This window comes from Pogona vitticeps, chromosome 2, assembly GCF_051106095.1.
Source record: "Pogona vitticeps strain Pit_001003342236 chromosome 2, PviZW2.1, whole genome shotgun sequence".
Classification (NCBI taxonomy): Eukaryota; Metazoa; Chordata; class Lepidosauria; order Squamata; family Agamidae; genus Pogona; species Pogona vitticeps.
The window spans coordinates 152,313,283-152,326,387 of record NC_135784.1 but is presented as its reverse complement, the minus strand read 5'-3'; the positions used below and the strand labels follow the sequence as shown (position 1 = coordinate 152,326,387).

Here is a 13,105-nt window from a genome sequence, read left to right as displayed (position 1 = left end):
AGAGAAGAGAAGAGAAGAGAAGAGAAGAGAAGAGGATTCAAACATTTAACAAGCTGCAAACAATACTGAGACACAGTTTCCTCCCCACTTTCTGCTGACTCCTGTGTTGCTGGTTGAAGCAAATTAACCAGGATAACTGAAGTTGCAGGTGTGCCTTCACAGTTGATCTATTTGCATCTCCCCACTTTGTAGTCATACCCTAAATCAGCTACATCTGGTGGACTGTCAGATCAGACAGCTGTTCTGAAACCAGTTTCCAAATAACACAGCACCACTGAACAATTTGCATTGAAATGGCCAACACTGTTGTAAGTGCAGGGTATGTTTCAAGTTGCTTCATACAGCAACATTGTTTCCAAAGATTACTCAACTGCCTCCCATTCCAAAAGAATGTGGAAGTATTTGCAGGACAGTTTACAACTATTTACACAAATGAGACAATCTGAAAGCATTTGGAACAACCCTATCAAAGCGAAAGCACTAAAACACTCCAGCAGCCAAAACTGGGTGCCATCCAAACACCACAGATTTTTTTTCTATACAAAAAGCAAGATACAATTGTTGTAAGCCATCCAGAGACCTTCGGGTAGTGTGGGAGGCATACAAGTTAAATAAATAAATAAATAATACAAGCAATATACAAGTCCAATAAAAAGCAATATACAAATCCAATAAAATGCAGTATACAAGTCCAATAAAAAAGCTGACCAAATTGGTCACCTGCTCCTGCATGCTTATGGAGACACTAAGAAATGGATTTTGAATGCAAACTGCAAGTATAGTTGTGATTAGATTAGCATTCCTCTCCTCCCCCCGCCCTCCGTAACATTGAAAATTAGCACACATGACTTTTGGACATTACATATTTGATTCCAAAGTCCTGCAGTCCTTCACAGAGAGTGACAGAGACAGTCTTGTCATGACACTGACTGAAGTTGGGAGAGGGCCCTGTGGACCACACCAGAACAGGCAAAAAATATCCAGTGGTCAAAAACATTAGAAAATCTGGTACTGTGGACCCTCTTCCAATCCAAAATGAGGACTAATAGTCAAGTTCTTCTGTCCCTCTTCTAAAGATCTGATGTGGAGTCTATCAGTTGGTCTTATGTGGATATCTTGTGGTGCCCCGCAAGACGATGTTAATCTGTTCCATTGAAATCGCTGTCTTGTGAAAAAATTGTCTTGCGAAAAGCGTTTTCCCATTGGAATGCATTGAAATCCGTTTAATATGTTCCAATGGGGACAAATCGTAGGGAAGCCATTTTGCGAAGCACCGATCAGCTGTGGCTATATCCACTCATGGAAAAGGCTTCAGGAGTTAACCTTGAGGCAAAATCTGGAGCTGGAGTCCCGAAGGCAGCATGTGTCGTTCTGCCAACTCCTGCGACATTGCTGGAACCAGTTGTATTGGCTCTTGCCTTTCCATTGGACCATTTCAGCAATGTGGAGAGGGGGGATCTGCTGCTTGGGTAACAGCCTATCCTCCATATTACCTTACCCAGGCTTCATGCTCTGGAGAGGACACTCCTCGATTCAGAGCATGTTACCATAGTCTCTTGAGACTGAAGGATGCCTATGCGCAATCAGCTGTTAAAATCGCTGTCTTGTGAAGCATCGGTCCCCAAAACACCCATTTTGCGAAGCGCCGATCAGCTGTTAAAATCGTCGTCTTGCGAAGCATCGCCCCCCCCCCAAAAAACCGTCTTGCGAAGCACAGTCCAAAACATTGCATAGTGAAAATCGCCCATAGGAAACACTGTTTTGCAAAGCACTAGAGCGATTGCACAAACTCATCGTCATCCGGATTTGTCATTTTGCAAGGTAATCATCTAGCGGGGCACCACTGTATGTATATTGTTCTATGAAGTTGGGTGCATGTTTCACCAGTTGTAGGGCATAGTACATATTTCCTTTCACCAGGACTCTAATCCAGGGAACTCTGGAACTTGCTCAACTTAATCACAGTTGTCTTCTTGCACTCAGTAAGAATCTGACAGCATATACCAAGATCCAGGTCTATAGAGCCTGTGTCCTGAGCACACTCCTGTACTGCAGTGAGTCCTGGACCCTTTGTGCACGGCAGGAGAGGAAGCTGAATACCTTCCATATGCATTGCCTCTGATGCATTTTTGGTATCACCTGGCAGGACAAAGTTCCAAATAGAGTACTGTAGTCCTAGAACGAGCTGGAATTTTTAGCATGTACAGTATGTATTACTGAAACAGCGACGTCTACATTGGCTTGGGCATGTCGTGAGAATGGCTGATTGTCAGATTCCAAAAGATCTCCTGTATGGAGAATTAATGCAGTGAAATAGCCCCAGAGGGAGACCACAGCTGCGATACAAGGACATCTGCAAGCGGGATCTGAAGGCCTTAGGAATGGACCTCAACAGATGGGAAACCCTGACATCTGAGCGTTCAGCCTGGAGGCAGGCGTTGCATCATGGCCTCTCCCAATTTGAAGAGACCCTTCTCCAGCAGGCCGAGGCAAAGAGGAAGTCACAAAAGCAGCAAAATCAGGGAGCGGAACAAGGGACAGATTGGATTTGTCTTCGGTGTGGAAGGGTGTGTCACTCTTGAATTGGCCTCCTCAGCCACACTAGATGCTGTTCCAAGTCCTCCATACAGAGCACGTCACCATAGTCTTTCAAGACTGAAGGATACTTTCTTGCACTCCCCAAACGTTCTGAGATGAGATGGACAGAGTTGTTCTTCTTGCTAGTACACTCAAGCCCTAGTGTACTGGCATTCCTAGTTGTCTTCACGAAGAAGTCAGACGAGAAGGCAGTGTGTAGGTTTCTTGTATTCATCCTTGAGGAAGAGAAGGTCTTACTTCTGGCTGCTGTACTTGCTGAAGGCTCGTACTTACAGCCTTCAGCAAGTACCAGAAACAGCTGCAAGGGGGTGATCACACCATCCCTGACATAAAGAACTTGGCAATGTCAGTGAAATCAAAGTTTTCAGCATGGAAAGAACAGTACTTACTTGGTGGTGGGTCAATACATTTAAAGATGAAGCCATGGCACAGCAATACATACTGAAAGGAATTCAATTGGCAAAAAAAACAGTTGAAAAAAATGCAAGGAGTATACCACTGGCATCTATTTGAAGGAGAAATCATGCTACTGCCTGATTGGCAGGAACAAACTTTTTTCCATTTGCCTGGAACAAACTTTTGATTCACTTGTTGAGTTCTTAATTTGGTACTTGGAAGCTGATGCTGATCTCTTCCTAATTGTGAAACAATTAGCCACTTTGCAGCCTTCAGTAAACCTGGAAGCAGTTCACAGCTTGCTAGGTACAGCTCTCCACCTGCCAAAATATATCCCTAAAAGATGGTGAGATGCTTGAAACTTGACAATCTCGTAAAGCTCCCAAGAAGAGGTTGTATCATTTGGTCCACTTTCTCATAATACTGACCCCCAGAATACAGAAAGGTGGCAACTCCATCTGGCATGTGTTCTCGTAGCTAAGCTCCGCAGGGCTGGTGCTAAGCAACTCTCCCTAGCACAGTCCATAACCCGAAGCCGACTCTCAGTCAAGTGAGAAAAATGCACACCTTCACATCGACAACAACATGCCAACATTCACTGAACGGGACCCAAGGGCATCCATTTTTCTCTGGATGAATAAACAGGAGCACATGACCAAAGGAATAGATAATATGGAGGGCCAGATGTGGTTTAAAGGATTTCTCCCCCAGGGGCTAGAAAGTATCACTGCTTATCTCTCCCACTCTCAGATGATCCAGCCATCTTGAAACAAAGGAAATCTTGATATGATCAGTATAGTGTGTGGCAACATGACACAATCATGTGGCCTTCCTTTCTGTGTTGGTGCCACTCAATGACTGTTGCATAGCTGCATAAGCTTTTTATTTGCAGAGCTCAGAGTGTAAATATTTTTGACTAGTCATGTAGCCAGTCCCAGCCATGTGCTATTTATATAAGGTTATGAAGTCTTAAAGTTTACCGTGCCCATTTTAATTTCCTACTTCTTCATCTTTTTTTCATCTATTTGTTTTTTAAGAAATCCTAGTGCCCAATTAAATCCAGCTACATGAAAACCTAACAATATAAAATGTTACTTTCCTGTTGCATTGACGGTGCCCAGCTGCGTGTTACAATGGCTGGGTTCCTGTTTGTCTTTGCTTAACATAAAACTAGAGTAGTTTGAGAGACACACAGAGATTTGGCCTGGCCTTCCTTGCTGCTCTTATGGGAATTTGCTGGACATTGTGCCAAGGCAACAACAATTGTGTCACTTGATTGTGTAACCAGTCATGCAGTACCTGTTGCAACCCTTTGCACAGTAGGCGTGCAAAAGTGCTCTGTGAATAGCACGTCTGCCCTGGAACTCCCACTTCTGTGGTGCTGGTTGACGCAAAGATAATGAGTCAATAGGATTTCAGCCAAAATTTCCTGGGAAGGAGCCTTGGTAGTTAGAATTTTTGGATTTCTTGAACTGTACATCCCATAATTCCCCATTCTGGGGAGTTCTACCTGACCTACACATACCTAAATTTGGCTCCCCTAGGGGGAAAGGCTGAAACTGGAAGCAACATTGGTGGTATGGACTACCAATATTAAGAAATGCCGATGTGCACATAAGCATGTGCAAATGTTGAGAAAACAGACATTGCAGGCCTGTGCTCTGAGTCTTTAAAGTCCTATATGACCCTAACCTCACCCTCCACTTCTCCCTGTTTCATATTGTGAAAATATGGCCCTTCCTCCTCACTCTCTAACCAGTATCTCCAGTTTCCTCTCTCTGTTCCTCTCTTGCCCTGACGGAGGCAATCTTCCCTCTCTGACCTTCTTACCCATCAACCTTCACTACGAAGAACACCAGCCGAAATATCATGCATCTCTAGCTCTGTTGAGGCAGTGTTGAGACAGAAAGCCTGGAAGAACATGGGAAAAATGTGCTGAACCTGGATCTTGTGTTGATGGGGAAAGGCTGCAGAGAGGCTATCAGCTGAATGTTTGCTGTGGTTGCCTTTGATTGATTGATTGATTGATTGATTGATTGATTGATTGATTGATTGATTGATTGATTGATTGATTGATTGGATTTCTATCCCGCCCATCTAGACCAAAGGTCTACTCTGGGCATGAGGTCTACTTATGGCAACCCTATGAATCAGCACTCTCCAACATGTCCTGTCCTCGACGGCCCTGCTCCATTCTTGTAAACTAAAGCCTGTGGGTCCCTTTAGTGAGTCAGTTCATCTTGTATTTGGTCTTCCTCTCTTCCAGCTGCTTTCAGCCTTTCTCAGCATTATTGTCTTTCCCAGAGAATTATGCCTTCTCATGATGTGCCCAAAGCAGGGCTGCCTCAGCTTTCATATTTTTGCCCCCAGAGATTGTATAGAAGTAGTGGCAGCTGAATGTGGTCGCAGCCTAATACAACGCCCACTCTGTAAGGCCAATCCTTCTTTGTTTTCCTGAACCTGAACAATTAGCTGAAGATCTCTGTGAAACCCAAAGTAGAACAAAACTTCAATAGGATACTAATAAGAATTGCTGCTGTTGTTATGTGCCATCAAGTCACTTCTGACTAAAGGTGACTCTCTTGGAGACTCATGCCTTAACATGGTGAAGAGAGTTGAGTGTGTCAGGGAAGCAGGAGACCAGGCTCTATTATGTGTCTGGATCTCTAGCAAGGTCACCCGAGGTGGAACGGTCAAATCCGAGACTGAGATGCGTCCAGTCTCTTCAGGAGCTAATGGTTACGTCAGCAGAAGAGAATTGATCTTTCCAGTGGTGGCAGCGGTGGGAGACACTCCTAAAGGGCACCAGCAGAACTGGATGGTGACACGGGAACATGATTTTTTATTTATTTATTTTTGCTGGCATTACACAGGTACCAGAGTGGGGCAAGTTACACGTGCCCCAGGAGGCTGCAGCTTCATTGTGATCCCTACTGGAAGGAGATTTCCACTCTATTCCCATGAGAGGGGCTGCCCCTCAGGAGTGGGAAAGTCAGTGCCAGATCTCTTTCCCTCAGACTACTCTCCCTTGTTTCACCCTCAGTAAACCAGCAGACCAGTGTTCTGGCTGAAGGAATTCTGCCACCTAGTGACTGAAGAAGGCACAGTTGGCTTCAAACACAGGGGCCAACATCCTCTTCCACAGTTGGATAATATACTTAGTTGACAAGGCTTCTCAGCATTGGATGGGGAACACTGAATGTCATTTGAAGAACAGCTAGGCAGGAGAACAGAGAGGCCATTGAAGCAATATCTTATAAGTTTCCTGGTCCAGCCCAGTGTAGCAATTTTTAATGCAACATATACAATAATATCTACAGGGACACCTGCCTTAAATAAATCCTGTCCGGATTACGGTAACACACATGGAGCTGCCTTTGGAAAGTACAGTATTTGGAAACTTCAGGAGATTTGAAATGCCACAGCCAGATTGCCAACTGGGGCTGCTTTCAGGGATCACAGGATTCCCCTGTCACAGCTCCATTGGCTGCCAGCCAGTTTCCTGACACAATTCAAAGTGCTGGTTTTGACTTGTAAAACAACTTAAAAGACAGCATTTCCCCTTATGAGCCTGCCTGGGTTGTAAAATCAGCAGAGGAAGCCTTTCTCTGTCCTGCCATCCTCACCGACATGCTCGGTGAGAATTTGAGAGAGAGCCTTCTGTGTTGCTTCTCCCAGGTTGTGGAACTCTTTCCCATGGGAGGCCAGACTGGCCCCCTCTTGGCTGTCTTTCTGCAGGCAAAGACTCTTCTCTTCAGCCAGGCTTTTTCTCAGTAACTGGCTGCTTCTGAATTGGACTGTTCTGTTTTTGTTTTCATCTCTTTTGCTTTATTTCCCCCCCCCTCCCCTCTAAAAGTCCAGTCATTATCATGGTGCTAGCCTAACTATATAAGAAGAATTAGGCTGTTTACATTTAAATGAATAAACAACTTTAAAAATCAAACCAATAATTTCCAGGTGTACGCCCCTTTGGCTGCATGCCAAATTTCAAGCATCTAGGTTTTGTAATCCTGGAGCTCTGGCTCTGACAGGTGGACAGACAAACACCCTCTTTAATTATTAGAGACAACAGCAACCACAACAACTCCCACCATCCTGAGTGGCTGCCACTCCTTACACAGTGGTTTCTGCTCAGAACAAGGTCAGGAAGTGCTCCCCTTGCCCCCTTCTGCTCCCCTCCTCTGCTCTTGCCCTTCCTTCAACTGACTCCTCTTTCTCCTCCTCACTCCATTGCAAAGGGACCACTTCTTCCACTGCCTCACGGTGGGCCCAGTCTGCTTCCTCTTTCAAGACAAGGGACCAACATCAGTGGAGAGCACCAACTCTTTCCTTCCAGGGCTTCCTCCAGAGGTTGCTCCTACCAGGGACAGGCCAATGGCTGGAGATGCCTTCTCAAACTCAGCACCTTCCAGCCTTGTTGGCCTACATCATGCATCGCCTCCAGACGGCAGGCTGCCTGGAAACGATGGCAGCTGTGTATTCCAACACATCTAGGAGGCACCAGCTTGGTGGAATCTCCTCTAGAGCCATAAGCTTCAATAAAGGGCAGGGCAGGGGCTACCTACCATGCTTTGCTTTGATGACCCTTCTAAAGCCACTGCTAATGCCTCAGTTCCCTGCTATTTAAACTCGTGTCCAAAATGCAATTTGCTAGATGCTGGTGAACTGGAGCTCTGAGATTTGCCTTCTATGGGCCCCACTGATGAGGGTCCTTGGAGTTGAAGTCCAGCAATAAATAGTTTGGGAAACTCCATCGTAAGCCTTGTGCCCAAAAAGGAAAAGGAAAAGGCAGGAAGGCTAGCTGCCTTTCTCTGCAGTTCCACAGATTCAGAAGACGGGGAACAAGGATTACCTACCATGTTGATGCCTAGATTTCCACGGACAGCAGCAGGGGTCACAGCATAAAGGATGGCTGCCCCAACAATACCTCCGGCCAGCTGGGCAACCACGTAGCCGGCGGCTTTCATCAAGGAGATACGAGAGCCGAGGAGGAAGGCCACCGTCACTGCCGGGTTCGCGTGGGCTCCGCTCGCTTGCCAGGCAATCTGCACGACGGTGGCGGCGGCCAAATTGAAGGTGATGGCACTCTGTAGGATGGAGGGGGGCTCCGGCCAGCTCAGCACCGAGGCAAGGCCAAAGAAGACGAAGAGCGCGGTGACCAGGAACTCTGTGAAGACAGCCCGGTGAAAGGCTACTGAGCGCAGCTCTCTCCACATCCTGCAAGGAGCTGAAAGGCAGCTGTGCGTGGATCTGCCTGGTTGCTTCTTTTCTGGAGGCCCTTCTTGCTGGAGGAGGGCCAAGGAAGTGAAGTACTATGTAAATGTAAATGAGCCAGATTGCCACACTGGGTTGGACCAGGAAGCTCACCAGGTATTGCTTCAGCAACCTTTCCTATCCAGCCACTCCTCGCCTAGCATCTGGAGTCCCCATTCCAAAGGGAATGGAAATCTGGGAAGCTTCTCAGCTCATAAAATAAGCAACGGGGCACAGTCGTTGCTGGTTCCAGGATCAGGGAGTGAAGGGAAAAAAAAACAGGAGGCTGGCAGGGCAGCCCTCTGTCCAAACTCATGGCCTCCAAGAATGATTTGCCTCATCCTAAGCTCTGCATACACATCTCTTTGTGGGGGAAGTGCTCATGTCAAAGCTGTGTGAACCAGGAAGTCCCCGAATTGAAATTGCCATGTGCTTACTGGGTCACCGCAATTGCTCTGCACATTTCAAAACATCCTTTATTGTGAAGGACTCTCTCCTTCTTATTCCAGTTTAATAAATTATTTCCCTTCATGGTTTAGATATTCTTGTCACACCTCTCTCTCTCTCTCTCTCTCTCTCTCACACACACACACACACAAACACACACACACACACACACACACACACACACACACACACACACACACACACACACATCACTTGGTCCTTTCCAAATATCAAATACAGATGTTTGAGAATAACGAATAATAGCACAATAACCTATGACATACATACATACTGCATAAACTATTGGGGGTTTACACCAGCGTTAGTGGAGCTCCATACATCAAAGCAGTGAATCGCTGCTAAGTAACAAGTCGCATCCCTAGCCTTGTGCCAATTATGTGACCCCTGAAGCGCAATAAAGAATGAGAGCAGCAATTCATTCATTAACAGTGAATTACAGCTGTGATTTATGCAATTACACTTATGCCACCAGAATTCCCCAAGAGGATTCTGGCCATCAGAAACCAACTGTTGCACATCTGTGGAACTGATAAAAAGAGTGACTCAATTCATGTCTTTGAAAAACTGAATGAATGAAAGGATTCAGTTAAACCGGAGATTTCATACTGGGAAATGCAATTCCAGGAAGGGCAACAGACTTGCTGTTGTCAATGGGGCCAGGCCTGAGTGTGGGATTAAACAGCAAGAGAGGGAAACTGTTGCCATCAAGTGTTATTGTTTTATGTATTCTCAAAGGCTTTCACGGCTGGGATCTGATGGCTGTTGTAGATTTTTGGGCTCATTTTGAGCCTGAAAAACCCACAACAACCATGTTATTGTTTTGTTTTAACTCTGATTTTAATATATTGATTTCTATGTTATGTAGTAATCAATATTTTGCTTTTAATGTGTATTGTATTCATGTTGGTGGCTTGAGTGCCTTTAAGGCTAAAAGGCAGGGAAGACATGAATCCAACAGAAGGATTTCCTGACTCAGCCTCGGACAAACCTCTTTTATCGCTGTTTCCCACGGGACCCTTCCTTCAGACCACCGGGCACGACACTCTTACACATCCCAATGCCGCTTGTGTGGACAGGTGTTGCGACGCCCACGCTGTGGAACTCCTTGCCCCACCCAGGTTCCTGCTCTCCCTGAGCTTCGTTATAATAATCACAGTGGCTGGGAAAGAAATGGATTTCTCCAGGTTCAGTATTTTGTTGCAAAGCCATCCCTGCCTCAATACAAAGTATTGTTTGCTAACAGGGGCTGACCCGTCTGCCTGCAGGCTTGGGCTCTCCTGGGAGGAAAGAGGCTGATGCAGGGACTGTCATGATCAGCCTCTGCCCTTTCAAATGCATCACCACACCACTGGAGAGCAGCACCAGCAGATGATGAGCAAGCAAGAGGGGGCAGGGGAGCAACATCCTGGTGAGATGGGGCAGGAGAAGTGGGGAGGGAATTTAGACAGCAGCAGTGGCCAAGGGGGGCTCTCTGGGAGGGGAGGGCAGCAAATTGCCACTGCCTGGCTGACAGAGGTGGTCACTGCACTGTGCCTAATGGCAGGGCCAGCCCCATCATGCTTCCATTGTTTCTTTGTTAGGAAAGGTAATATTTATAGCCCGTTGTTAAAACCGTCAAAGCAGGTTGTGCATGGGATGTGCCTGATGCACAGGAGGTCTGGAAAGGTTTCAAAGAAGAGGGAATTTCCACAGTGCAGCTTTCATGAGGAAAGCTATGTGTACTAAAGGTCCCTCTTCTAAAAGTCCAGGCACCGTATCCTCCTTAAGATTTGGAGACTCTAAAAGCTGCTGTGTACAGAGGGAGACTGTTGACCCTTTTGCAGCGAAGGACTGTTTGCGGAGGCCGCTGGTGGCTCTCTAGAGACTTTCCAGGCCTGGGAGCCAAACCTTGCTGTGCAAGGCCTCTGCTTTTCCCAAATGTAAAAAGCTGTTCACCTAAAAAGTTGCTATTAACAAGAAAGTTAAGCACATCTAGTTATCAGTAAAAAAGATAAGCAGATTCACAGCACCACTGATGAAGCTAAAGATCACACATAGTGACCAATATCAGAGGGGCAAGCTAGGCAATTTATGACAGAATGCTTGATATTAAGCTTGCCCTTCATTTCACAAGGGCTTGCTCAACATTTTCTTGTTCTTTTACTGAGGCCAAAGAGGTCTGTCCTGGAGGTTGTGGTCCAATATCTCCGGAGGGCCTGAAGTTGGAGAAGGGCACTCTCATGTCTTACTGGCAACAAGTCTCCCAGAGAAAGATTTCATCTAGAGGCCTTTTTGAAATTGCCATCTACCTGCATCCACTGATCCTTCAGTCCTTTCCCTCCAGAGGTTGTCGGACTACAACTCCCATCAGCCTCAGCCAACAATGGCAGGTGGTGAGAGACTGTGGAAACTGGAATCCAGCAGCATCTGAAAGGCCACCAGGATTTGCACCTCTGGTTTCACTGGTGAGCAACCTGGGAACTGGTTGTATGCAAAACGTATGTGTACTGTCTGGCAGTTATGGCTTCATAATTGCCAGACACAATTCACCACCATAAAAAGCTGTATTGGATTGCTCAGTGGTTTAGGTGTCTGGCTGCAACGCCAGAGATGGGGAGTTCCATTCCCCCCCTGTGCCTCCTGGGAAAAGAGCTAGCCTTGTTTGGCCTTGGGGGCAAGCTGCACAGTCCCAGGATGCCCCCCCCAGAAGAAGTAAATTGCAAACCATTTCTGAGTATTCTCTACCTGGAAAACCCTGAAAAAGAAAAGCTCTCTATAAGTCAGAATTGAGTAGACAGCACATAGTTAATTGATTTCCAGTGTTGTTGGGTAACTCTTCCCTGAGACACCCCAGGCATCCTCTCTGGCTTTGCCTTGTGGACTCGTCGGATGGAACCTGTTGCCCTTGGTTTACGCCATGGGAGGGCCCAGACAAGACCTCCATTGTCCCCATTCTTCATCCTGGGGATGAAGGGGTTAAAGATTCCACGCACCCTTACAGAAAAGACTGAGCGGACGGAGTGGCCCCTCGCCCTTGCTGAAGTCCTGGGATTGATGGCTCCTGCTATGCTTTGGGAAACAAATGTTTTTGCCAACCGGGGGCTTGAAAGATGACCAGCCGAATTTGAGGTGGAGCTGGGTATGCCTTAGCAGCCCATTTAAATCAAGGGGCACAGATGCCACCTAAGGCTTGATTCCCATGTGGGGGTGACATGGGATGTTTATTTAGTTCTATTCATCTCCCCCCCCCCCGCCGCCAGTGCTTAGAGTCAAGCTTGCAGCTGCTTGGAGGAAAACACAGCCGTTATCTAGCTGTACAGAACATCCAGAGATAAATCATCACAGGCAAAAACTTTAAAAAGGAAAAAAAATCCATTAAAAATAAACCCATTAATCTCAAATCATGCTCAGCCTGACAAACTGGCAAGGAACAGCAGGGGCCCTTCCTGCGCAGCTTTGCCTTGCCGGTCAGTTTTGCATTGTGGCATCTCCCAAACAATCAGAACAACCAAGAGGTTTTGCTGACTGAGGCCAAGGATTAGACGGTGGCCCCACCTGCTGCGCTATAGAAGCCGACTGGATTAGCAGTTGGATCTCATTACAACCCAGGTACTATTTTGTCAGTGTCTCCACCGCACATGAAAGCAGCCAGCTAACTTAGAAGGTTGGGAATAAATGATGTGATATATCTCTGCCCTCTGACACCTCAGCACTGCTGTCTGTCATCCTCATCCCTGGCTGCCTGAGGCAGCCGCTTCATTCTGCCAAAAGACAGAGCCGGGCCAGCAGGCGATCCTGAGAAACACACTTTGGTGAGAGTGTTGTTTCCTACATACAGAACATCAGTTCCTCAGGGTTCCCTGTGGGTGGGGTAGGTTGGGGTGGGGGAAGAGAGAAAAGGCCTATTACGCCAGCTTATGTCTGTGGTGTGTAGAGGCATCTTCTGTTTATTCATCCCTTCTAGCAGCTCAGCTGCCGTAAAAGCTCGTGTGTTCTCGGGGATTTTGCTGCATCAAGAATGTTTGCTGCTCTGTCATTCACCTAAGTAAAAAGACTTGTTTGCTTTTCCCAGATGACGGAACCATCTGTCACCGGGAAGTGCTTAGGCCTGTTTAACTGAAGCTGCCGCATCTTTAGGTTTTGCACTGTGTGCAAATTGGAAACAGATTGGAGAGGGTGCGTGAGGCCAAACCAGGCAGTCTTAGTCAGTGGCACTTCAATAAAGTCGTGGCAGTCTTCTCTCCTCTCCCCCCCCACACACTACTGTTCCTTGAGCTATAGGAAAAATGCATTCATAAGACTTTTTTAAAATTATTGGCTCCTGTCTCCCTCATGCATAGAATACAGCTGTTAGATTCTGGCAAGAAGCCGGGGTGCCCACGGAACGCCTGTGTGTCCAAAGAACAAACCA

General features: G+C 46.7%; 1 protein-coding gene across 1 annotated transcript in view; it reads right to left on the bottom strand.

Moving 5' to 3' along the window:
• LOC110074385 (aquaporin-6) overlaps positions 1 to 9,443 on the bottom strand; it is a 31,141-nt gene extending 21,698 nt beyond the window's left edge. Inside the window, exon 1 of the mRNA XM_020784512.3 lies at positions 7,851 to 9,443. Coding sequence (XP_020640171.3) covers positions 7,851 to 8,210 — 360 coding nt within the window. The 5' untranslated portion in view covers positions 8,211 to 9,443. The remainder of the gene's footprint in view (positions 1 to 7,850) is intronic.
• Positions 9,444 to 13,105: the final 3,662 nt, after the last annotated feature.